The 27,559-nt window shown below is 37.7% G+C and overlaps 1 protein-coding gene across 1 annotated transcript; it reads left to right on the plus strand.

Moving 5' to 3' along the window:
* The first annotated feature begins 3,912 nt into the window (after nt 1-3,912).
* LOC119990523 (phosphatidylinositol 4-kinase alpha 1-like) lies at nt 3,913-27,476 on the plus strand. The gene is made up of 27 exons (XM_038836486.1): nt 3,913-4,135; nt 4,240-5,192; nt 5,708-6,049; nt 6,161-6,322; nt 6,758-6,928; nt 7,067-7,225; nt 7,310-7,437; nt 7,614-7,920; nt 13,777-13,945; nt 14,311-14,528; nt 15,628-15,786; nt 15,919-16,101; nt 16,553-17,074; nt 17,177-17,536; nt 17,809-18,023; nt 19,513-19,696; nt 19,830-19,966; nt 20,094-20,244; nt 21,537-21,803; nt 22,477-22,554; nt 22,669-22,713; nt 23,880-24,052; nt 24,137-24,332; nt 24,697-24,837; nt 26,259-26,467; nt 26,550-26,711; nt 26,807-27,476. Exons 2-27 carry the CDS (start codon nt 4,260-4,262, stop codon nt 27,063-27,065), a joined length of 6,030 nt encoding a protein of 2,009 aa, XP_038692414.1. The 5' UTR covers nt 3,913-4,135; nt 4,240-4,259; the 3' UTR covers nt 27,066-27,476.
* The last annotated feature ends 83 nt before the right edge of the window (nt 27,477-27,559 follow it).

Here is a 27,559-nt window from a genome sequence, read left to right on the forward strand (position 1 = left end):
AACTTAAAAGGGTACCATCCTACCCTCAGCAAAATAATGGATAAGTTAAGTTCAAATTCTGTGTGTAATTGTAGTCCATGTTACATGAGTTAGTTAGGACATTAACATATTTTTTTATAACAGATGAGATTGTGGCATGTTCACCATCAAGTTCATTGAAGTATTAACTGCAAGCATGCCAGTTAGTCTGATAACTCAAGAGGACATGCTATTCTACAGGAAAAAAGTTCACTATGGAGGCATGGGGTGGAGAATTTTTAATGTAAATATGCTTTATATTCATGGTCGAGCAACTTTTTTTGTCGGTCGAGCATGTATATTTTGCCAGTTTTTGTGAATAGTATATGAAAAAGTCTGATTTTAATGTAGTCGAGCTTATATTTACTTAGTCGAGCATGTATATTCTGTAGTCGAGCATGTATTGTCTTAGTCGAGCATTTGTTTTCTTTAGTCGAGCATTTGTTAAAGTAGTCGAGCTTATGTTTACTTAGTCAAGCATGTATGTTCTGTAGTTGAGCATGTTTTGTCTCAGTCGAGCATTTGTTTTCTTTAGTCGATCATTTGTTTTCTTTAGTCGAGCATTTTTTAAAGTAGTCGAGCTTATATGTTCTGTAGTTGAGCATTTGTTTTCTTTAGTCGAGCATTTTTATGTAGTCGAGCATCTGTTTTCTATAGTCGATCATCTGTTTTCTTTAATTGAGCATTGATGTTCTGTAGTCGATCATCTATTTTCTTTAGTCGAGCATTTATGTTCTTTAGTCGAGCATATATTTTCTTAGTCAAACATCTGTTTTCTTTAGTCAAGCATTTGTTCACACCTGCCCAGTTAACATCCACGAACTTATTCAATAAAAAACATGCACAAACCTGCATAATTACATACTTATACTTATACTTATTGAGAAGTGAATAAAATGAAGTCATAAATATGGAGTTATTATTATCAAAGCAAGAAATATAAAATACATTATGTTACATAGAAATTATTAAATTCTTCATGTTGGATGCAACGATATTGGCTCCTTGCAAGTTTGACGATTATGTCCACGTTGCTTACATCTCCGAAGCCATCCCGTACATAGAACTCGATATGACTTATTGGTTCAACCAACATACGTAAAGCCCTTTCATTCCGCTTTGTCATTTTTTTTCTCAACCTTCTTGCACAATTGGGACGTTATGGATGCCGCTTTTGTACGACGCTCATGAAACCACCTTTGAATTAAGGATCTCAATTGCTCAACCAACGTTGTTATTGGAAGACCCCACACATCGCGTAGTGCAGCATTCATACTTTCTGCAAGGTTGGTAATGAGTATACTGCACCTATATCCGGGAAAATGTGCACGAGACCACTTATCGAATCCAGCATCCTCGAGATATTTATATGCCTTGCCACCTTCAAAACCACGGATCTGTGTCATTAGATGTTCAAAATCTGAAATACGGTAAGCCTTTGCTGCCTTGAAATATATGGGAAACACGACATCATCAATTTTTTTGGCCTTCATGTTTTGTTTGATATGGTGCATGCAGTGCCCATGATAAGATTCCGGAAATACAAGCGAAACACCTCTCTCAACACTTTTATGCCTATCCGATATGAATGATAGTTCTGAGAAATCTTCCAGTGCAAATGCAACTCGCAGTTTCTCAAAAAACCATTCCCAAGATGCATTATTCTCTGAATCTCCAACCCGAAAAGCCACCGGATAAATTTTCTTGTTGCCATCTTGAGCAGCGGCAACAAAGAGCGTGCCCATGTACTTGCCCTTTAGGTGAGTACCATCAACGACGATGACAGGTCGCATTGCACTCCGAAATCCTCGTAGTGAAGCACTAAGAGCCATGAAAAAATATTTAAACTTGTTCTCGTGATCGGACTCTATATAAGTTATCGTACTAGGATTATTCTTCTCTAACTCAGCACAATAGTGTGGCAAGTAAGAAAAGGAATCTTCAGGCGTCCCTCGCACTGATTCCAAGGCAGCTTCCCTAGCCCTCCAAGCTTTATCATAACTAATATTAACACCAAATTCTTGCCGCACATCCTGTATTATGTCTTTTGGTCGGTAAATACGACCAACACCATTATATTTTGACTTAATGCATTCTCTAATAACCTTTCCTGGTGCTTGCATATGACTTAAATTAATAAAGTCCAAAGAGCATTTGTGATTGTCATTAAGCCTCTTCACCTTAAACAACTCTGAATCCTTAACTCTTATCGATCGCATACGCCACTCGCACTCTTTAGCAGCACATTGAATCATAAAAAGAGTTTTGGTTGACTTAATAACGCGAAATTGGAAGTTCTTGCTCATAGCATACATAGCAATATATTTTTGTAACTCTTTTTTGTATGAGTAAATCTGCCCAATCGCAACTTTACCACCCCAACAACTATTGCTACTATTACTCCCAACAAAGTTTGACGTGCCAACCGAATTTGAGCCAATGTTATTGTTGCTAGGAGGCCCATCTGCTAAGTTACCGCCCGCACATGGAGGCGGGTGTCGATGAAGTACCAAACTTTCAATCCCATTATTATCCATTTGAAAGTCATCAACCCCAATATTTTCTTGATAGTCATCAGCCCCATTATCAATATCTGCATTATCTTTATCATATTGGCTGAAACCACATTCATTAAAACCCATAAATCCGGCTTGCGGGCTAATCGGATCATCGTCAAAATCAACATGTGAAGGTAATTCACTGCCACAATGTCGCGGCTGCTGCGTATTAGGAACAAAGCCCACATCTTGTGAAAGAAATTGTTCCCGCTGAGGAGGAACGAAGCTTACATCTTGAGAAACAAACTCTCTCTGATGAATTGTTACACAAAGTGGAGTTCCAGGTCTTCGAGGATCATCATTTTGCCTAAGAAAGAATTGCAAGTCACTGTCGTTGCGTAGCACCATCGGTTCCATATCAAAATGTGTATTATAAACAAATTTCATCAACAATTCACCGGGCACTACGATCCACTTCAATCAACTCATATATCAAATCCACAAATTCTGCAAAAGAAATTGCTTCGGACACTATTACACCTTAGCTTTTCCCACCTTTGTATTTGCAAATCCCTCGCTAAATTTCCCACTGGCCACCATAAAGGATCACAAAATCAACAGATGTCATTCCTGAAAATAACAAAAAACCACAAAAAAAGTATAATAATTTGCACGACCACAATTCAAAAAACTCGACCATAAACAAATTCGCTCGACCATAAACAACTTTGCTCGACTATAAAAACACAAATACTCGATCATAAATAACTTGCTCGACCATAAAAACAAAAATGTTCGACCATAAACAACAAATACTCGACCATAAACAACTTTGCTCGACCACAAACAACTTTGCTCGACCACAAACAACTTTGCTCGACTACATATATATTTGCTCGACTACAAACTCATTATGCTTGACTACACAGATGCTATAAGTAGACAATGTGTTTGTTCAGAACTTCATATGCAATTGAAAAACATATGGAACAAAATTACTCAGAATATAGATGTACTCACCTGTCAAAAGTGGTATGAAATGTTCACCAATAGAACCTTTCTTCAGACTTGCGATAACGCAGATCACAAATAACTTAGAACTTGAACCCGATCTGGCTTTTTCGAGCTCTATAGAACAAGTTCTGACAGAAATGTTCAAGTGCAGATAAGACGATGAGAAGTAGGGTGCGCAGGAGGAAAGCTATTAGGAGGGTTATGTGTATTCTGATATTGTGAGTGGAAGAAAGGATATTTCAATTAGAGGGGTATTTGGGTCAAAAAAACCAAAGTAGGTCACTTTTGTGGTTTATAGAAAAGTAGGTCATTTATGTGGTTTGACTTTTTGAGAAGTTCATTTTTACAAAATTCCCCCAGTGTAACTCGCATAACTCATCCCGGACAAACAGGCCACTAGTGCTTGAGAAACACGGATCCGAGTCCGAGAAGCGCGAGACATAAAACAAGGAAACACAATGGCAAACTGCAGAAACAGAACCGAGAGCGACCTTACCATGGCGGCCCTTCTTCCCAATATGAGTGCAAGATGACATCTCAATCTCCAGTATTCCCGTGTGACCCATATTGCATGCCGTCTCATTCTGCTTTTACATATTTATAAGGTACATTTTTTGTCTCCGATGCTTTTTATGTCGAATTACTATTATTGACCTCTCTCTGCTTCATGGCTTCATGAATATCGACGAGCTAATTAGTTTTTCTCTAGATACGACAATTGAGAGTGCAATGGAGGCATTGACTGAGCTATGCGACCTGGTGGCACTGAACCCGACGCAATTCGCCGATAAGCTGGCCTGGATTTGCGGGAGATGCCCGCCATCGGATACCCTCCACGCCCGATCACCGAGGGTTTCGCGCTCGCAGCTCAATGCGGTGCTTGCCGTTGCCCGATTCCTCTCTAAATGCCGCGATTCCCCGGATCAACGTCCTAACTCCGTCATCCTTGACTTTCTCCGCTCGATCCCAGATTCATTTCAACGTTCCTTCTGGCCACAGGCGTTTAGTAGCGATTCTATCATGGCATTTTTCGTAGAATTCTTGGGATACGTATCAAAAGCAGCAGAACTGTCACCTGATTTCGCTGAGGATATTGCCGGCTTTGCTGGGAAGGCTGTGATGGCGGCCATTACTTATGTTGGTGAAGATTTAGCGATTTCTAGGGTCTTTTTATTAGCTCTATCACAGAATTTCCTGCCAGTTTTACCACAAGATGCTGATAGATTGGCGGCCTGTCTTCTAGATCAATGCTCTTTTTCAGTGCCGCCCACGTCTAGAGACCAGATTGCTGTAAACTCTGAAACGACCTCCTGTCAGAGTTCTCCACTCCCCAATGAGAGTGCCAGTCCCATAAACGAGGTGAGCCAGTCAAGCGGATCATCAAAGGGGTCTTCTGTGTCTAATGGTGGTAGCATTTTGTGGAAGAGTGGAGGGGATGCAAGTTTTGGTTTTAACGGCGGTGGAGGTGAAGGTGGTGGGGTTTTGCTTCGTCGGCAGATTGCTTTGTTTGAGGAGGAGTCTGTGGAGAGCTTGGGAAAACAGGAGTTAGCTTTTAAATTGATCGCACACATATTGGATAACGTAAGAATTGATCCCCAACTTTTGGACCAAGTGAGATTAATTGCGAAGAAGCAGCTGCAGTCGATGCCTCCTTTTCTAAGGGTAAATGTAACCTCATCTTCAACTGATGCTCAAATTTTGTTTATGGGGTATAATTTAGATACATATTGTCAACTCTATGGTTATTTAGTAATGTTTGAGTGAAGTTATTAATGTAAAAAGATAATCTGCTAAAGTTGGCTATGGTTCTGAAGTTAAGTGTGAACATTCGCATGTACATACATGATATAGATTTCTACAGAAAAAGTAGATTCATTTTTGAAGAAGAGAGTTCATATGGAAAATTGATAGTGATCTGAATGTGAATACGTACATGTGGTTACATAATTTTTTTCCTCAATAATTTTTGTAAATACAACGGGAAAATCTTGCAGAGCTGTTTAATGAGGGAAAAAGTTTGGTTATGTTCATAGCTAATTGTATATTCTAATGCTTTTTAATATTCTATATGTGTTTATACTTCTTGGGGAGATGATGGGGATAGGTGGTTGAGGAAAAGAAAATAAATTGAAACTTCTTCAGGAAGAATAAACAAATATTTTTTGTTATATGAACAGATAAGGAAGCGAGACTGGAATGAACAAGGGCCACTTCTTAAATCTAGAATCAATGCAAAACTAGCTGTTAGTCAGGCTGCAGCCAAAATGAAAATCAAGTGTCTTGCATCCCTTGAAGTAGATGCTAGAACTTCCAAGAGGTTGGTGCTTGAGACTCTTGCATTGTTGATAGATGTTGCGGAGACGTGTTTGTTCTCAGGATGGCGGAAGTTAAGAATTTGCGAAGAGCTCTTCCGTTCTCTACTCTCTGGGAGTGCAAAAATTGCAGCCAGTAGAGGAGGTGAACCGCTGCGCATTTTTCTCATTCACCTCAAACGTCTTGTGCTAACTTCTTGTTTACCGGTACGGTTAATGAGGGATTTGGTAAATGCATCTTGTTCCATTGTCATGCATGGTATAAGTCTTGCTGTTTTTTGGTATTAATATGATGCTTTTATAATGTGATTGTAACAGGCTGATACATGGGGTAGCAGCCAGGAGGCCATGTTTGAGAGTGCCTTGGAGATTTGTTGTGAGATAGTTGTTTCTGGCTGGACCAGGGACCGAGCTCCACTGGTTACCTTTATCAATGGACTAGCTACTAGTATTCGTGAACGAAATGATTATGAGGAACAGGTCTCCCCTACTATTTTACTCATAAAAATACCTATAAATACATTTTTATTTATGCGTGCATACACCTAGACTTCTGTTGTTCCACCTGCATGTGGGTATATGATTTTTTTTCTTTCTACAAGTGCCATTAAATTAATTTGGAATTTTGTGATATTCTTGTGTATTTGCTTAATTTTCCCTTCCCTGTAGTTACCTTTTGAGAATGCCATAAGAAGACAAGGGGCATGCGGTGATATATCAGATGATTTCATGTACGGGAGAATTTACGTCCATTAGCATTTGTTGCTTCCCATTTGTGCCTTTCTTTTCAACAATTCTTTATTTTCCTAGTGAATTTTTTTACCCAGCACATGATTGTTTGTCTCATAATTTTTGCATTTTTATTTAATTTGTTGTTTAATTGCATTCTATTCTGATATTCTCGTGCTAATTTAGGTGGATAAGGAGAAACAGGCAGTTCAATTTATGCAGCGCAATCTTATCCGCCTACTTGCTGAACTGAATGTTGTTGTCAAGAAGCCTGACGTGGTAGACATGATACTGCCACCTTTTATTGAAAGCTTGGAAGAGGGTGATGCTTCAACTCCTAGTTTATTGCGACTGCGAGTATGAAACTTTTGTCTTTGGAGCACGTATTTGCTGATAGTGGCACATCCACTTTTCTGATTACTTTATTTATCATGTGTATCTGAAAGGGTTATCTTATAAAGGTGGTTCCTTGATATTTTGTGGAATTTGCTGCAGCTTCTTGATGCTGTAGCTCGTGTGGCAAGTTTAGGATTTGAGAAGTCATATCGTGAAACTGTTGTTCTTATGACAAGAAATTATTTGAGTAAATTATCCACTGTCGGTTCTGCTGAAAGCAAAACATTGGCACCAGAAGCCACTACTGAACGAGTTGAGGTAAGAAAATTAGCTGAAAATTGAATCGTGATAATTTAGTTAGACCCTATTAACTGTGTGCTGACTGCTTTGAACGCATTCAAGACACTTCCTGCAGGATTTCTTCTGATTGCTAGTGGCCTAACATGTCCTAAGTTGCGTTCAGACTATCGTCAACGTTTATTGTCTTTGTGCTCAGATGTAGGCCTGGCTGCTGAGTCAAAAAGTGGAAGGTAGAAATCTTCTATAAGTATACAGGCTGATAGCATGTCAAGCTTGTATTTCTGTGGTTTTTCATTTAATGGGCTCCTCTTGGGGATTTTATTTTTGCTAACCTAATAGAACTCTTCCGATTTTCTTATGCATGTTACAAATTTGGAGTTTTCTTTTGATACCTAAACAATTGCAGAAGTGGAGCGGATTTTCTGGGACCTCTTCTTCCTGCGGTTGCTGAAATATGTTCTGATTTCGACCCTACTGTAAATGTGGACTCATTACTTCAAAAATTATTTCGCAACTTGTGGTTCTATATTGCGCTTTTTGGCCTAGCACCTCCTATACAAAAGGTCCAGTCATCAGCAAAGGCAATATCTACCAATCTAAACAGCATTGGAAGCATGGGAACGATTGCTCTCCAAGCGGTGGGTGGACCTTACATGTGGAACACACAGTGGTCTTCTGCTGTCCAGCGTATTGCGCAAGGCACTCCTCCTCTTGTAAGTGCACAGCTAATGGTGCTTCTTGACACCAATAATTAGTATCTTTTCTTTGTTTGCTTTTGTGGCTTGCAATTTTGTTCTTCAAATTTTCTATGAAACTGTAGAAATAGGTCTAAAGATATTTCTGTGTTCTGGTCATTCTTGATATCACATTGTCCGAACTAGTGCATTCTATCCACGGCTGTGTCAATTAATCAGAAAAGTAAATATAGTTTTTTTTCAGAGATAGTGATCTTTTAGTGATAAGACATAGGTTTTAAGCATTAAAGAATTACTATATTATTTGTATTGATCGTGAGTATTTTTTTCCCCTATATAATAAGATATCTTGAGTGATATGGGGGTTAAGTGCATATAGGTCACTGAAAGATACCCACGTTTGCAATTAGGTCACCGAAAGAAAAAAATTTCAAATTAGGTCACTCAATATTCCAATTTTGAGCAATTAGGTCATGTGGCTCTAATTCCGGCCAATTGATCGCCGGAACTTGCTGACATGTCCATTTTTGCATACGTGGACCAAAATGACGTGGAATTTTTTTAATAAAAAAATATTTTTTTTTTGAAATATGCAATTGTGAAAAAAATTTGAAAAAGTATATAAAACCTATGTTTTGACAGAATGTTTGTTTGCAAATAAGTCATTAAAATTTATGTTTGTTACCCAAATTGTCACAGAATGTACTTGTTATGTATTTCATATATGTCAACCCATAAAATCAAACATAACACTGATTTCTATCACCAAGTACTAATCCATCAACATCATCCAAAAGACATGAAAAATAAACTTACACATAATCCAAAATACATAAGAAATATACATCTAAAGCATTCAAAAGACCGTCAAAAGACATACATACAAAATGTGACCCAAAAGATAGCTAGTGCTCCTTAATTTCTATCACCATTTGTGCAAACAGATTCTTGAGATGCTTGTATGATTGAGGCAACTCTGGTTGATGATGTTGCAGCACCAACAGTATCACTTGTTAAGTTAAATCCTACTCTCATTGGCACAACACCCCTCCTTCGTATCCCACCTCTTCTGGTCACACCACCTCCTCTTGATCCACCTCTTCTAACACCACCTCCTCTTGTTCCACCTCTAACACCACTTCTAACAGGCCTTGTACTTGCAGCTGTAGAGGTATCAGCCTGTAAAACATACAAATATAAAACAAGTTGCATCAAATACAAATGTCAGACAAAACTAAATTTATAAGAACTATTACCATATTATGATTTCCTCCTGCCATCCCTGATGCACCATCAGATCTACAACCTCTCCTATTATGCCCTGGTTGTCCACATCTGCCACATTTAATCACAGGATAAGCCCTCCTTAACCTCGATGGATCTTGACTCTCTCCAGCTTCCCTTCTCCTTTTTACTTGCGGCCTACCCATTTTTTTCCTTGGCGGTGGTGGAAGCACAGCTTCAGCATGAGTATTGGGATACATATTCATACCATTAAGAGGATGCACAAAGTGGCTATACCCTCTCAAGTATGTTTCTTTTGTGTAATAATGACTTACATAGTCAACAATAGGATGTCCAACGTACCTGAGAGCTGCAATTGCATGGCAGCAAGGTATCCCTGTGAGATCCCAAACCCTGCAACTACATGTTCTTTCCATAATGTGCACAACATACTTCTCTGGTCTGTAGGTTACCTCAAAAAGTGAATGTGCATTATCCCCACTCCAGATAACTTCCCATCTCCCACTAAGATTCACTAGCTTCACAATCCTCTTTGCAACATTTGGTACCAGTGGGCTGTTGGAAGTAGAATCCAACATATCCTTTCTCAGCTTTACAATTCTCTTCATTGCATCCTTCCTCAATTCTTCTAGAAATGTAATAATAGGTTTTCCTCTATGTTTTAGAATGCTACCATTATATCTCTCTGAAATGTTGTTCAACAACATATCATTCTTACAAGTAGTCCTAATCTTAGCTCTACTCCACAACTTGTCAGCCCTATCATCCAGCCACTTCCATGTAGCTTCAGAAAGTGTCTTCATTACACACATCTCATGCTCAAATTCAGGAATTGTAGTCCTTGCAATAATCTTGTAGAACTGGCTTTTAAGTTGCACTCCCTTGTGTTCTTTGCTGAAATTATTGTACAGATGTCTAGTACATATTCTGTGCTTAAAACCAGTTAGCACCGTGTTGAATACATTCTCCAATCCCTACAAAACAAATATTGTCAATGCATGATGTTAGTGAATATGGGAAACAACAAAGAATTATTATGAACCAATTTTGTGAATGCATGAGGTTAGTACCTTTTGTTGGTCTGAAATGAAGGTCCACTCTCTGTCCATCCCCAAATCACCGATTAAATGCATCAAAAACCACCTCCAATTTTCAGTATTTTCAACCAAGACAACTGCCCATGCAATTGGATATATGTGTCCATCCCCATCTTGGCCAATTGCTGTAAGAAGCTGTCCTTTATAGCATCCTTTTAAGAAACATCCATCCAAACCAATCAGTGGTCTGCAACCATCCAAAAAACCCCTTTTCAAAGCATCCAAACATATGTAGATCCTATTAAATTGAGGTGGATTGTCAGCTGTAACCCTATTCACATGCACAATGCATGTGCTCCCCACATTTTTATTCCTTATCTCTGCACAGTAGTCTCTCAACCTGGCATATTGTTCTTTGGCTGTACCCTCAATCATCTCCTTAGCCTTCAATTTGGCTCTATATGCCTGTGAAATTGTAATGTCCAACTGCAAATTCTCACTAACCCATGGTATTAAGTCCATCAGTCTGATATCTGGTTCTAGTCTAATCTTATCAGCAATTCTAAATGCCAACCAATCTGATGATGCTTGCTTGTTGACAAACAACCTAGTACATGTGTGTGAATCAACCAGAGTCTTGATTTGAAATGTTTTTTCTCCTTTGATTTGGCTACACCAAACCTTCCATGGACAATCAACCTTTCCCTCACATTTCATCTGACATCTGCCTTTTTCATTTACATAATATTTAAGCTGAAATCCTCCAGCAATAGCATAGTCTTTCACAGCAATCTTGAACTCTTTTAAACTATTAAACTGCATCCCTAGCTCTAATCTAACTTCTTTCATAGGCAAATTTGGATTGTGTACAGGTCCCCTAGGCACTCTCCTCTTACTTCTCTGTTCTACCTCACTTTCATCAGAGTCAATAGGAAAATTATAATCAAGATCCCCTAAATGGTCACAGTCATACTCATTCAAGAAATCTTTAGCATAATCACTATCTGAGTCATCCTCCACAACCACCTCATCCTCATTCTCTTGCTGTCCATCCTCATTCTCTTGCTGCCCACCCTCATCCTCCTCCTCATCAGTCTCATTCTCCTCTTCATCAGTATCCTCCTCATCAGTCTCCACCTCTACATAGTGCTCTGAATCAGTCAATTCCTCAACATCAATATCCACATCAATAACAGCTTTAGGATCTGGGATTGGGCCATCATAAAATATGGGAACCTCCACAGGGTGCTCAACATAGACATTTACATGATCTTCCCCTTTGATACACTCTATCATGTGAAGGACATCCTGGTCATTCCTTATGGGTTTTAGACCATCCTCAAAACTCTTATTGGGCAACAAGAAACTACAATTCTTCAAACTGTTATACCTTACCTCTCTCAGACATTTCAATATTTCAAATAAACTAAACATATCTGAATTACAATTCTCCCAACATGAAACATCCCCTCCAACATATTCAATCTTTTGTGATATATTATTTTTCACTAGTTTACCCCCATGGTGTAAGACATGTCAAAATAAATGGAGTCCATTAACCTACAAGTGAAAAGCAAAATACCCAGCAAAATATATCAATTGTACTCAGAACTAACAACAACAGGTCAAACTCATATGAAAGATAGGTCAAACTCAGAAATACCTAGCAAAATTCCACCATAAGCAATACAACACCAACAGGTCAAGAACTAAGCACCAATCATGGGCACAAGACAAGCAATAAGCCTAGACGAAAGATATACGAGCTAACCCAGAAGGACTTGACCCAATCGACCTAACTCAGAAGAAAGATAGGTTTAGGTTATACCTTTTAGTTCTGAAACCACTGAAGCTTGCGAGACCTGCGACTCCTGTGATTATGCGATGAAGGCGGTGAAGGCGATTGAAGAAATCTGAGTTTCGGGCAGAGAGAAAACGGGCAGAGAGAAAACGGCAAAGAGTAAATGGGCAGAGAGAGAAATCGGGTTTAGAAGTGTATTTGAGAAGATGGTGGGAATGTATACGGCATATCAAATCTCTCTTCTTTACTCAATTTTTTTTTATTAAAAAAAATTCCGTGTCATCACAAAATTCCACGTCATTTTGATCCACATATGCAAAAATGGACATATCAGCAAGTTCCGGCGATCAATTGGCCGGAATTAGAGCCACATGACCTAATTGCTCAAAATTGGAATATTGAGTGACCTAATTTGAAATTTTTTTCTTTCGGTGACCTAATTGCAAACGTGGGTATCTTTCAGTGACCTATATGCACTTAACCCGAGTGATATGTATAAGGAAGAGTTGTTCAAACAACTCATTATGAATTATGCTTTGGGAGTCTGTCATATAAGATCTGTAAATTTTTAGCAGTCAGACCTTGTTAAATTCTTCCCTACATGAGACTCTTAGAATGTTTTAGACATTAGAAATTTGATCATTTATTCCCTCATATGCGCTGTTTCTACTATACTTGGAACCCATAACACCCTTAATTGCAGATCCAGTGCCTACAACACCCTCAAATTCCTGAATTTAATTCCAATAGCCAATTTATTAATTCTTGATGCAGCGTAGAAGAAGAAACACAATAAACAGCAGAAACCAGCAAGATTATAAGGTATAATTGAAGCTGGAACTATAACAGTACCAATTTTAGGCACCAAAAGACCAAGAACGTAGTTCTGGAATTTTAATATAACGTAGAAGCAAAAACTGACTGCTACAACCCTAAAAAAGAACCTTTTATAAGCCCTTTTTAGTACCCTAAAATCCTAGCCATCCATCCTAATGTAAATATAACAAATCCTAACCTTCCAATAATATTAAGTCACATGACCCACTTAATACGTAAATAATAAGCCTCATATAAAATATAGCTTAGACAATTAAATAAACACCCAAAATAAATAATTCAGAAAATTAGTCACTGTTTACGCTACAGTGACGTGAACAGTGCAATATGCTCCTGCATCAATTCTGTAATGAAACCACAGAAGAACCTGAAAAAAATTGCCCTAGTGCTCATGTTTACTACTTGGTGAAGATAGTTACTTTGCCATTCAACCCTTAAATTAACTTCTTGGGTTGGAGCATTTCACATCATTTTTATATATATATATATATATATATTCTAACACCCCCTCAGGTGTGGGCTGGGCAATCCCACGGCCAACACGTGCACAACAAACAAGGTCCAACACTAAGGCTACTCTAACTCAAGGCCCACACTTTGGGGCAACAACAAACACGCACAAAGGCCCAATTGGGTAATAACAAATGGGGGTTTAAATTGTGGAAGCTACGGTTTGAACCCAAGACCTGTTGATACCATGTTAAGATTAGTTACTTTGTCAACCCAACAACTTAACTTATTGGTTGGAGCATTTCACATCATATATATATTCTAACACTACATATAGAACCTCTTATGAGATGATTATCTTTGCATTTATGGATTGGCCTTGCTAACTTCGGCTGAACATACAATATTTTATGTTTTTATACATTTCTTTGTATTTCCATGGTTGCTGTTAATTTATATACTGTGGCTATATTTAAATTTTGGTACGATAATTTGTCACTCGAGGTTGTCAGCACAGTAAAATGGCTTGAAGACGAGTTGGAACTCAATGCACTTCACAACCCTGGCAGTCGTCGAGCTAGTGGTAATGAGAAAGCTGCTTTATCCCAAAAAGCCGCTCTTTCTGTCGCTCTTGGAGGGAAAGTTGATGTTGCAGCAATGACCACAATTTCCGGTTGAGTAACCTCCTTAATTTTTTGTTGCCTTCATTGGAGGGAAAGTTAATATTGCCTGCATTGGGTCAAGTCTAATTTTTTGGAGATGTTTGGTTATTCTTACGTTTGAGTTTTATGGGAATAGTGTCAGACCAAAATGAATAAACTCTACAATTCCTCATTTGGAAAGAGTATTGTATTATTTCACCATAATGAATAAACTTTCGATTTCTCATGTCAGGACACTACAGAGACATTTTTTCACTTTAGTTTCTTTCTTTTTTTAAAAAAAAGAGTTCTTTTGAAACAGGATGGGAGAGTTTTAGTTGTTCTTAGTTTTATGCTGATATGATGTCTGAGGTTTTGTTGTCTACTTGTGTTATAGGAGTGAAAGCAACTTATCTTCTTGCGGTAGCTTTTCTGGAGATAATACGTTTCAGCAGCAACGGTGGCATCCTCAATGGTGGTACTAGTGTGACGGATTCTAGGAGTGCCTTCAGTTGCGTTTTTGAGTACCTGAAAACTTCAGATCTTACGCCCGCTGTCTTACAATGTTTGACAGCTATCGTCCATAGGTCATTTGAAACAGCTGTACTGTGGCTGGTATGTCTGTCTTTTATAGAAGACCTTTTATAACTTCTTCTTTTTTATTGCCTTGTCATTTATCCCTAGATTAGTTGGACTTACCATGAATGAAACTGGTTTATAACACCTGTTTGAGGTGTTGTTTGTCTTGTATCAACTATTGGATGAGTTGGAGGTGCACCTGTGATTGAAAGTGGTTATGGGGTTATCTTTTTGTACGTATAAGGATGGAGATAGGATCCTTCTCTTTTTCCTTTTACTTCTCTCGTTATCATTTTTTATTATATTATCTGCATCTAAAGTTTCTTCTGGTATTTGTTTTTAATCTAGGATATATACAAAGGACCAATTATTAGTGTAACAATATGTTTAGAAGCAACACAAGGAATTCTTATCATAATAGGTCTACGTCAAAGATGATGTTGAGCTCATTCGTGTTTTCTGATTGTGAGGAATGAGCTTACAACATGTTTAAGATAAATACCCTTGATTTATTTTGTCTGCCACGGATGAGACCGTATGAAGAACTAGTATATGAAAGTTGGAGGCTTGAAGAGATGCCCCTGAATCTAGAGGCTCTAGAATAACTAGGACAAAATAAATGGAAATAAGTGTGAAAAGTCTGATTTTTTACTCATCTTGGGTCGATTCAGGATGATGGAAAGATTAAAAAGGATATTTCCGGCTTGATTTGAAGTGGTTCAATAGAATGGAAGAGTGCATGTGGTGTATTGTGCTCCCTATTCTGCCGTGAAGCCTTTAAGGGACAATATGCTCAAAAAAAAAAGAATGTTTCTGGAGATGAGAATGTTCTGTTGGGTGTCGGGTAAAACCTTTTGGATAAGCCTCTAATTCTGACTTTACCTTTAGTGGTACCAACACTAGGTTAATAGCCGGGTAACTTTGTTTTTTTATTGTATTTAGTTATATTCCTTTTATTGAGACTGATTTTAATCAGGTCAAGCAAAATGGTATGGATGAAAAGAGCTAACTTGGATATTTTAGGATTAGCTTTGATAAAGTAATAATGCGTTATTTGACATGTCACTCTCTCTCTCCCCCTCTCTTTCTTATCCATCTTGAAAATTTAAAAATTCCATACTCAATTTGGTTTCAGGAGGATCGAATAACTGAAACTGGTAATGAAGCTGAGGTCAGAGAATCAACTCTGTTTGCACATGCTTGTTTCCTCATAAAAAGTATGTCACATAGGCAGGAACTCATCAGGGAAACCGCTGTGAACTTGCTGAATCAACTTAAAAGCAGGTTTCCTCAGGTATAGTGTTTTTGGCAATTTTTTGTCTCATTCAGGGATTATTTTCTGCTATTATACATCTTGCACAGTACTTCTAAAACAAATGGGGTTGCTTCTTCTTCTTCTTTTTGTTTTTTTTTTTGTTTTTTGCAGATTTTGTGGAATTCTTCTTGTTTAGATTCCCTACTTTTTTTGGTTCATAATGACTTGTCTTCTGCTGTCATCAACGATCCGGCTTGCATAGCAACAATTCGGCATTCCTACGAAAGAATTGTTCGGGAATGGATCATTGTATCACTTTCATATGCACCATGTACTAGCCAGGGCCTACTGCAGGTTAAAAAAAATATTCTTTATGATTGTGCATTTAATCTGTTTGCTTTTCAGTGGTATGTCTGCCCATGTTAGTAGTGATAATTTGTGGTCAAACTATACCACCAATCTTTCCAAAAGAGACATTTGGGTACATATTTGGTTTTTCATTAAGATGTTCGGTGTAGTCAAAATTGTTTCTTTGAAACTTGTAATTTTGTTAGTCCCTTATTGTCTTTGACATTAATATTTGCTATTGGAAAGTATTTAATAACTTTTAATGAAGACTCAGTCTTACCTCAAAGGAATTCTTTTGAGTCTCTTAAAAAAATTTAACTTAGAATGTTATTGAGATATTAGGTTTGCTCCTCTCTTTAAATGTGTTCTTAACATCGATGTCTTGAAAATCGTGGTCTCGTATCTATTGTTGTTGGATTTTTATTCTCTAGTAAATTGTTTGAAATGTATTTTTCAGGAAAAAATCTGTAAAGCAAACACATGGCAAAGAGCTCCTAATACAACTGATGTGGTTTCTTTGTTATCCGAGATAAGGCATGGTACTAGTAAGAACGATTGTTGGACGGGTACACGAACAGCAAATATTCCAGCAGTCATGGCTGCTGCGGCTGCAGCATCAGGAGGAAACTTGGAATTGACAGAAGCCTTCAATATGGAGCTGCTGAGTACTGCAATTGTCAGTGCAACAGTGAAGTGCAACATTGCTGGACAAATTGATGGAATGAGGAAGGTTTATGATATTCAATCAAGTGCTACACCAACAGGTTCTGCGCTTGGTAGTGGCCTTCAAAGACTGATTTCGGGAGCATTTTCTCAGCCAACACAGGCTAAGGATGATTCATTTAATAAGGTGCTACTTAACAATTTTGTGCGTCTTCTTCAACAATTTGTTAACACTGCAGAGAAAGGTGGGAAAGTGGATAAGTCGCAGTTCCGTGAAACTTGTTCTCAGGCAACTGCATTACTACTCTCAGATCTGGTTAGAAGAGATACTCCTTTGTTTTGTCTGCATTTTTTGTAGCCTAACATATTTTTTTCCGGGTTTGTTCAATTCTTCTGAATGGTTGCTTTCTGGTGTCAGGGTTCTGCTTCAAGATCGAATATAGAAGGCTTTGCACAACTTCTGCGCCTTCTTTGCTGGTGTCCTGCTTATATTTCTACTCCTGATGCAATGGAGACTGGCATTTTCATTTGGACTTGGCTAGTTTCTGCTGCACCACATCTGGGTTCCTTAGTTCTTGCCGAGCTTGTTGACGCTTGGTTGTGGACAATTGATACAAAAAGAGGTCTCTTTGCGTCTGATGTAAAGTACTCTGGACCTGCTGCAAAACTAAGGCCACACCTTGCTCCTGGGGAACCAGAACCTCAACCTGAATTTGATCCTGTGGAGCAAATACTTGCTCATCGATTATGGCTTGGGTTTTTCATGGATCGCTTTGAGGTTAGGAATTTTTGTGTTATGTAAACTCTCTCTGAAACACATCTTGTCTGCTATGAGTGCTCATACTTACTACAGAGCAGTAGAATCTATGTATTAGTAGTACAAGGCATTTGTGTCCCCCACAATAAAAAGGAATAAATAACATAAAAGATAGTAGATTTTTCTTTTTATCTCTGTTCGCACCATCTACCTTTTATTTGTAGATTCCTTGGGGGTGTTTCCTTCACAATTTTGATGGCATTCTATTTCTGCTCCCCACCCGGGTTTTATAGGTAGTCCGACACAACAGTATTGAGCAACTTTTGCTCCTTGGTCGTATGCTACAAGGGACGACAAACTTTCCATGGAACTTTTCTCACCATCCTGCTGCCACCGGTACCTTTTTCACTGTTATGCTTCTTGGGCTTAAGTTCTGCTCATGCCATTCCCAAGGCAACTTGCAGAAATTTAAAACAGGGCTTCAATTGCTTGAAGATCGCATTTATCGGTGAGTGCAACTGAATCTAGTTTTTGTTTCTTTCTGGTTTTCTTTGGAGCATGTTTTCTTCACATTGTACTGAGAGTTCTTAGCATACCTGATCTTTTTGCATCACTTCATCTTTTCTGAATATAAATGAAACCAATTTTTTTCATGTTTTCTTATTCATTGTATATTTTTAAATAAAAAACTTATTTATTAGTCTTCTAGCTCGTATATGCTGCGACATTCAAGATTCATTTCGGAAAAGGCCTTTGTGTGTTAAATTTATATCTTATTGTTTTCAGTTTTTTGCATGTTGTGTAGGTTTTTTTTTGGTTTTCTTCAGTTGTCAAAGGTTGTATGCTTATTAAAATTTCAAATTCTTGAGGTTGCAGGGAACCTATTCTACTGGTTTATTTTAGAATTGACTAGTCTTTTAAGGTCATTTTTCTAAGAAAGTTTAGCATTCAAGATTTTTAGTTGACTTGCAAAACTGAAATAATTAAATGGGTATTTGGTGTTTAAGTGAAGCATATGGCAAGGAAAAAATTTGAGGATCATAGTATTTTAGATTTATGGTTTATTTGGATACCGTGTAGATTTGAAGAAGGGTCAATAATTTGACTCTGAGTCTCTAGGGTTTATTAGTCTCTAAATTCAATATTATTATAGAAAAGACTGCTTTACAAGGAGTGTTTAGACACTTTGTCTTAGGTTAACAGACTCTTGGAGAATCCTAATTCTATTAGAACTTTTGACTCCTAACAAGATGGTCAACGGACATACCAAACATCGAGAATACAACATCAAGGATGTATCAAACATTGTCATTCAGAACCATCAAATTCGTTAGAGAAAGCACCAAAGAAGTTACAATGCATGGTGTAAATCTTTTTTTAAAAATGTGTAACACGTAAATAGGAAATAACTTAAAATGCATAAAGCTACTGCAATGGTGACAGGCATGGTTGTTTCTGTGGTTTGAACTTGTGACCCCAAGCCCTTGGGTTGTGTGAAGCACTTCTTCTACTAGGCGTTGTCCACTCTCATGAAAAATCAATGCCTAAAAAGGGAAAATTGGAAAGCAAAAACAGACACCAAATAATATCAAAATAATCCCGTGAATGGAAAACATTGTTTCATTCTTGGAATAAAACATGTAAATTTGAGAAACTACTTGAAGTTGTCATTAGGAAGTGTAACTAAAATAAGTAAAAAGTTAACAAGATTAATGGGTAGTAAGAATCCATAGACTACATGTATGGCAGGTCATAAAATACATAAACTGTCTAGTGGCATCAACTGATATTTTGCATTGTTGCTGGGGTGGGGGACTATAATCGATAGAATTGCCTGCTGGAATGGATTATACCTGCTTTTTTTATAACAAGGTAGCCTCGTGCCTTTGGCTCCCTGCAAATCCCTGGCTACTTGAATGAGATGGAATTCCCATTTTGTATGAGTTTTCGATACTTTTTCTAATGGAGTTGAATGCCTTGCGCAATCCTTGCAACAGGGCCTCTTTAGGTTGGTTTGCTAATGAACCAGGATGGTGTGACCTAGATAATATGAACTTTGCTCAGAGTGAGGCTCAATCTGTATACATATTTGTCCATTATCTAACAAATGATCGAGGAGATACTTCTCAATCTGATTCAAAAGGATGCGGACGTGAAAATGGGAGTTCTTTGGCTGATGTGGTAAGGGTATATTACTTGCAGTGTAGGTGCTTACTGCTTTTTAGACATCTCATTTTTTCTTTTTAAATTGGTTTTCCTATTGTTTGTCTGAATTGTTGCATGCAGTTTATTGATAAAACTACTGTGTCTGCAGAGTGATCAATATCATCCTGTATGGGGTCAGATGGAGAACTATGCATTGGGAAGAGAAAAGCGGAAGCAGCTACTTTTGATGCTCTGCCAGCATGAGGCTGATCGGCTCGAAGTTTGGTCACAACCCACTAACACAAAGTAGTTTTTTGTTTAAAATTGTCAAAATTTTCATCATGTTTTGTATGTTTTTCTTTCCTTGAGGATTTTTCTCCCCACTTGTTTTTGTTATGCTACTGATTGCTGTTTCCTTGTCTTATATTCCCAGAGATGTATCTTCTCGGCCGAAAATTAGCTTAGATAAATGGGTTGAATATGCTAGGACTGCCTTCTACGTGGATCCAAGAGTTGCTTTATCCTTGGCCTCGAGGTTTCCTGTCAATGCTACTTTGAAGGCTGAAGTAACTAATCTGGTGCAGGTACGCTGCTACGGTCTTAGTAAACATGCCTTGGTTGGAATCACTTGGTTGTGTGGAAGGTAGTATCATCTAGGGAACACATGGCTACCATCTTATCATTCGCTACTAACCGGAGCTTTTATAATTTTACAATTATGTTTTCGGGAAAGGAAACATACGCTGACCATATATGTATTTTTGATGCTTTCCTTGGGTTTTAAGATTTGATTGCACGTTCACCTTTTTTCTCAACTAACATTGTTTGTAAAATAATAATAATAATAATAATAATACAGAAAATGAAATGGGAGCAATAATGCATCGGAAAGCTGCTTCTATAGTTTGACAACTCTTCTTTTTGTTGTTTGAACTGCCTCAAGGTTTTACATGACCCACGATAAGGTGTATAAGATCAATCGTGGTTGATGTCATGAAACTAAGACTGTCAGTTGTTGGAGTAAGTTGTTTAGTCTTTTAATTGTCTTCTTAACTTCATGACGTGATTAGATCTTTATATATTGTATGAGTAGCATGACTAGAAGTTTTTCATTATGCCATTTATGGAAGAATTGTACAATTAAGTAATTCATGGAGGCAACCACCTGGAGCATCAAACGAGCTGCCTCATTGCCCTTTCAGACCCTTCAGATTGAGCTGCTTTATAATTTTTTAGTGTGCTTAGTGCTCGTCGTATAAATGGTCTTCTAGTCCTGAAGTGTTATCAGAGTTGAGGGTAAAAACCTTAGCAAAATTTTGCTTTTAAATAATTTTTTTAGATGTTGTCCTCTTTTACTTGATCATTAACATCAGTTTTGCCTATTTTATTATGCATGTTTTTGACTGTGTAGCCGGCAAGCAGATTCCTGCATTTGGCATGATATTGTATTCTCATCCTAATCAATAGACACGACCTTGAGAAGCATTCATAGATTATGTTCTGCAACTACTCTCCCTCAGATGACAAATGCAATCGAATAGAAATTGGCAAATTGCTATTAGTGAGAATTGCAGTTGACATTTTTAGTGATTGAGTTGGTTCTTCCAGTCCACTATGTTAATTTGGAAAGTAAATGATTTGAGCAAATGTAACAAAAAATGAATGATTCGAGAAACTGTGAAAGGAAAATCTGATGTCTTGCATTGCCTTTATCTGCAGCTTCACCATTCAACATTGATTTTGCAAAACCGCTATTGATTCGTGGCAGGGATATGGAATAATTTTTTGTTGTCTCAGCCCCTAGTCTTATACTATTTGTTATGCATGGGATCTTCTTTTATGTGCTTTATTTATTTTGCTGGTCTCTTTATTGCAGACACATATATTGGAAAGCCGCTGCATACCTGAAGCTTTGCCATATTTTGTCACTCCTAAGGCGGTTGATGAAAACTCAGTGCTTTTGCAACAATTACCGCATTGGGCTGCTTGTTCAATTACACAAGCTCTTGAGTTCCTCACTCCTGCATATAAGGGTCATCCACGTGTCATGGCATATGTTCTTAGGGTTCTGGAGTCATATCCTCCAGAACGGGTAACCTTCTTCATGCCACAGCTAGTGCAGGCTTTGCGATATGATGATGGGGTGGGTATATAATCATAATGTTCCATTCAAACTAAATCTAATCATAATGTTGATTTTATGCTACTCCAAATGTTATACATCACTTTAGAAACTGCAGTTCTATTAGCCAGAACTTTGCAAAAATTCAGGTCCGGAAACTAAGTTTGGCACCTTGATTCAAGTTTTGTTTTCTTTTTCTTTCTTGAATGTTTTTGATTTAGGTTTTTGTTAAAAAGTGCTTTCCACCTAGTTTTGAAAAAGCTTTTACTTGTAGTTTTAGTTTGATTTCTATGAGGCATTGGCTGACCCAAATTCTATTGTAGTTTTACGTTGTTGTAAGTGATTTATGCCTGAACCAAATTCTATGAGGCATTGGCTGACACAAAATAATAATCTGAAGTATACACGGTAAAAGAATTAGTTGAAATGTTTACCTTGAACTATTTCTTTTACTTGAGAGATGACTTCAATTTAATGAACCTCTTGTAACCCAATGCTGTGACAAGTGTTGATGATCAGCTTAACAGGGTGGAAGTTGGTGTTTTGTTTTAATATGTTGACTTAACTCGACCTGACCTAATGGAATTGCATCTGAATAATGTCAGTGTGTACTTCTTGTTTGTCATTTGCAAATTTGCAATATCAGTAGATACTGCTCCCAATGGTACTGAATCTGTGTTTCATAATTTTGCAGAGGTTGGTAGAAGGATACTTGCTTAGAGCTGCTCAACGAAGTGATATTTTTGCCCATATTCTTATTTGGCATCTACAGGTTTAAAAACATTTTTTTTATTTAGTTAACTAAAATGGCTTTTGCATCGTATCTTCTCAGAGATTGTAGCAATAAATGTGTGATCTCTGAGACATTTGTGTATTTGACTGACAGGGTGAGACTGAACCAGAATCAGGAAAAGATGCTGGGATTGGGAAGGTATGTACTGTATCAACATAATGAAAAACCTTTATTTTCAATACAAGATGCTGGTTGAAGAATCTTTGGTCAATTTTTGTAGTTACTAGCGAACATGTGACCCATTGGTAGAGTTGCAGTGGTGCAACTAGAGGTCACAGTTTAGTTCCTGAAAATAGCCTCTCCACATTTATGTGGGGTAAGGTACATTTTGCATGTCCCCGACCTCACCCACTACAGGAGCCTTGTGTGCCGGAGTTGTTTACCATTTTATGAAATTGAATACTCATCAATATTGTGTTTGGTTGGAAAGAAGAGGAAAGATTGATGATGGAGGGAAGAGTTAGTAGGAAGTGTCAACAGGGAGAAATGAATGATAGGCGTATTACTTTGTCTGGTAGGGGGGATGAGTTGAGGAAAGAAATGGTAAGAGTTAGTTTATCCTCTACTAATAAAGTAAAAAAATTTCAAAATTTGAAGGATTGGAGAAAGGACAAAGAGAGAATGGTAGGGAGCATAATTTTCTAGTAACCTTCACATTTTGCTTTAGCACCTTCTCCCAAAAAAGAAGGAAGACATTCAATCTAAGAAATAAACAAAAAAAATAAATAAATTGTAGTAGCTATGTGTACATCCTTCGTAGTATTGTCGAAAGCACTGAAGGTGCTTCGGCTGTGCCTTGCCTTACCTGATTTCCTTTCACAACACTTGATTTCCTTCATAGATTTACTCGTTTACTTGTGTAAGATGAGATAAAGTCATTGTTTTATCAAAATTTCTACAAGAATACACTATACACTAAGTGCTTAGACGATTATTTAATTGCCGGTGGACATTTTGAACTAATTGATTTTTTTAAAAAAAAAAATCGTACACTTCCGGTAAGAATTACAAGAAGTGAACATACAACCTTTTCTTGCAAATGTAAAAGATGACTCATTCGCTAGGCTCCAAGGATTCATTCAAGAGGTTCAGCTGTAAATGTAAATCATTTTATTTATCCCATTAGATTAAATATGTCCACGGCCTTCTGTAGATTGGCTTATTATCAAATGTCTCTGGTTCATTTGCATATGAATACACCATGAAGTTGTAGAAAGGTTGCAATTTCCTTTTTGTTTGCATTGATCTGTCTTTTTCTTCACCCTGTTATATCATGCTCAGTGGCCTTTTTTTAATCATTTCAGAATAGTTCCTTTCAAGCACAATTGCCAATTGTTCGACAACATATCATTGATGGTTTGAGTTCTAAGGCCCTTGACTTGTTTAGAAGAGAATTTGATTTCTTTGACAAAGTTACATCTATATCCGGGGTACTCTATCCACTCCCTAAGGAAGAACGTCGAGCTGGTATCCGCAGGTAACCTTCTGATGTGTTAGCGCTTCAGCTTGTTCTGTATCTATTTTAAGTCCTGCAGTCAATTTCTCTGATTTGGCACAACAGGGAGCTGGAGAAAATTGAAATGGAGGGAGAGGACCTCTATCTACCAACTGCTACTAGCAAGCTTGTAAGAGGAATTCAGGTGGACAGTGGTATACCCTTACAATCTGCTGCAAAAGTTCCTATCATGATCACATTTGACGTGGTTGATAAGGATGGGGACAATAATGATATAAAACCCCAAGCATGCATTTTTAAGGTTTGCTTGTGAACTTTTTAGTCTACTCTTGTATTCTATTAGTGGAATAGTGCCAAAAAATCTGTGCTAAAATTCTTTTGTAATTTCTTTGTCAACAGTTTTTTTGAAACTGACAAAAAAGGCCGTTATTTCTTTTTCCTTTTTGCTGTTCTTCTATTTGTTTTTTGTTGGTCCTTTTCTTTTTCATGGAGGGATTGAGGATTCATTTGCCAAATTAATTTGTTAGTCTGTAACTTTGCCATTTCACTGATTTCTAATCGTTTGACGGATTTTGGCTTGTCATGATTTTTCATCTAGTTTTCCTTATTTTTAAATAATGCTGTGTTACTTTCTCATTCATTGCTGACCCACTTTCTTGAGCTAGGTTGGAGATGATTGTCGGCAAGATGTTCTAGCTCTTCAAGTTATATCACTTCTTAGAGACATATTTGAATCTGTTGGACTCAAATTATATTTGTTTCCATATGGTGTGCTCCCGACTGGCCCAGGGAGAGGTATAATTGAGGTGAGTTAGCCCCTTGATGTCTCTTTAAATAATAATTTTTTTCGTCCCAAAAAAAATGAGGTTTTACTTATTGACTCCTATTGTTTAGTTGATTGAATTGGAACCGGATTGAATTTGTTACTTTACGTTGCTCCTATTCTAATATGAGCAATTTCCAGATTGCTATGATAGACATTGCTAATCAGATGGTTTACATCTTTTAATATTTAGATTTTTTTTTTTCAGATTACTACTGATAACGTCGGCAAGTTCAAATATGTATAATCTTTTTCATTTTGTTTCACTGTAGTTGCTAGGGTGGTGAAGGAGAAATTTTTTCCGTAAAATGATTTGTGGGGACATAATTTAAAAAACTTCCTTTTGTATGTTGCATTGTTGCCTAAGAGAATTGAACTTCCATATTATTCCTAATACACCGTCTAAAACGCCAAGTCTAGTCAGTCCCTTGGCCTAATGTGCTACAGTATTATACGGCTGAATGCACTCTCTCTCTCTCTGTCATTTTTTTGCAGCAGAGGTAAATTGAAGCAAGGAAAAAACTTAAACCTGTTTTTAGTGTGATTCATGTTGTATATTGCGAATTTGAAATCATCTTCAATTGCTTAGTCGTGCTGGAGAATGGAAGAGGGTTCACTTTTGTTTATATAAGAAATGAGGAAACTAGGAGTGCATAAGGGATTCATAGTTGTTATGCGTGCGTGCGTGCAACCTTTCCTCCACAAGAGACAATTCCCTCTATATTTCAAAATTCCTGGGTTTCCCATGCTTAGTGGGTCCCAGCAAAGCTGAGGTCTGGGAATGTTCCAATGTAGACTTTTTTTTTTTATTCTGTTCATCCGTATGGAATAATTAGCAGAAAAATGAACAAAAGGTTGCAACCTATTGAGTGTAATTTGAATAGATGCAGAATTATTTAACCTGCACCTTGGTCACGAAAGCATATTGGGGGTTTGACTTTGTTGTTCAATCCCTATTGATAAGAATACACTTTCATAGTGTTGTTTAGAGTTCATGATAATGTAATGGCCAGTCATTCATTCATTTCAACCTGGGTTGAGAAAACTAATCACCCTTTAGTGATATGCTGGGAAAAAATGGAGAAATAATAGAAGAGCCTTTGAGGGTACTTAAATGTTGTTTGGCTTTGATTTCAGATGGTTGGTTTGATACATCTTTGATGCTGTTGTTGATAAAATCCCTTTTTTTTTCCATTCAAAGAGAAAATTATTAGATGGATTGCCCTAATGAATAATGATGGCTTGTTGCACAGAATATTAAAAATTGTCGATAGGTCAACTGAACAAACAAGTAAACATATGGTATTTCTCTGCGTGGGTGGCATGAACAAGTTATAATATTATAGGATTATCTGTTTCAGCTCCAGAGCATTTCTTCAACATTGTATTTTTTGCTCGTCTCAGGTTGTGCCCAATACGCGTAGCAGAAGTCAGATGGGTGAAACCACAGATGGTGGTTTATTTGAAATCTTTCAGCAGGATTATGGGCCGGTTGGCTCCCCCAGCTTTGAAGCCGCGCGTGAGAACTTTATCATCAGTAGTGCTGGTTATGCAGTTGCCAGTCTTCTGCTTCAGCCAAAGGATAGACACAACGGAAATCTTCTTTTTGACAAGTATGATACTCTATAGATTTTCTAGATATTGGCAAAATAGATGTTGATTTATTATATGAAACTCGTAACGTGCATGTTGCAGTGTGGGGAGGCTTGTTCACATCGATTTTGGTTTCATCTTTGAAATATCACCTGGTGGAAACATGCGCTTTGAGAGTGCACACTTTAAGCTGAGCCATGAAATGACACAATTACTTGATCCATCTGGGGTAATGAAGAGTGATACCTGGAACCAATTTGTAAGGTAGTACGCATATTGTGATTGGCCTGTTAGCTTAATGTTTTTATGAATCTCTCTGAAATCTTAGTTGAGTTCTTTTATTTACCATATGTCCACAGCTTGTGTGTGAAAGGGTACCTTGCTGCTCGGCGCTATATGGATGGAATAGTCAACACAGTTTTGCTAATGCTAGACAGTGGATTGCCTTGCTTTGGCCGGGGTGACCCAATTGGAAATCTTCGAAAGCGATTTCATCCTGAGATGACTGAGCGTGAGGCTGCCAGCTTCATGATTCGTGTTTGCACGGATGCATACAACAAGTGGACAACTGCTGGTTATGATCTGATACAATATCTGCAGCAGGGAATCGAGAAGTAGACTTTTGGAGCTGGCGTTCTATGTACATGATCAACTGGTAATTGGAAGTCATTTTCATTCCTATAGGTGCGCGATATCTCTTTGAAGGATTGCCAGTGAAGACTGGTGAGGATAAATGTCGTGGATAAGGGGACAGCGGGAATTTGGCTTCTTTGTGAACGTGGTGGGGTTGCCTGCTCGATTTATAAAGGGACACTTTCATATCTCTATCAACTTGGAATACGCGGCTCATTAAAAGGCATATATTTGTAGTCGTACGGCTCATTAAAGGTATATATTTGTAGGGCTAAATATAACTTTTTGTGTATACACGTTTCATTTTTATATATTTTTTTTCTAATATTGTGTCTCAACTATGGAAAAATATCCCGATTGAAAGTTGAAAAAATGATACATGGTGACAGTCGTAAATAATGCAGCGGAAGAGTTGTAACCAAATTGTCTTTTACAAGGTCAAAAAAGTAACCTTCCCATCTCCTTCCTTCCTCCCATCT

This window comes from Tripterygium wilfordii, chromosome 22, assembly GCF_013401445.1.
Source record: "Tripterygium wilfordii isolate XIE 37 chromosome 22, ASM1340144v1, whole genome shotgun sequence".
NCBI lineage: Eukaryota > Viridiplantae > Streptophyta > Magnoliopsida > Celastrales > Celastraceae > Tripterygium > Tripterygium wilfordii.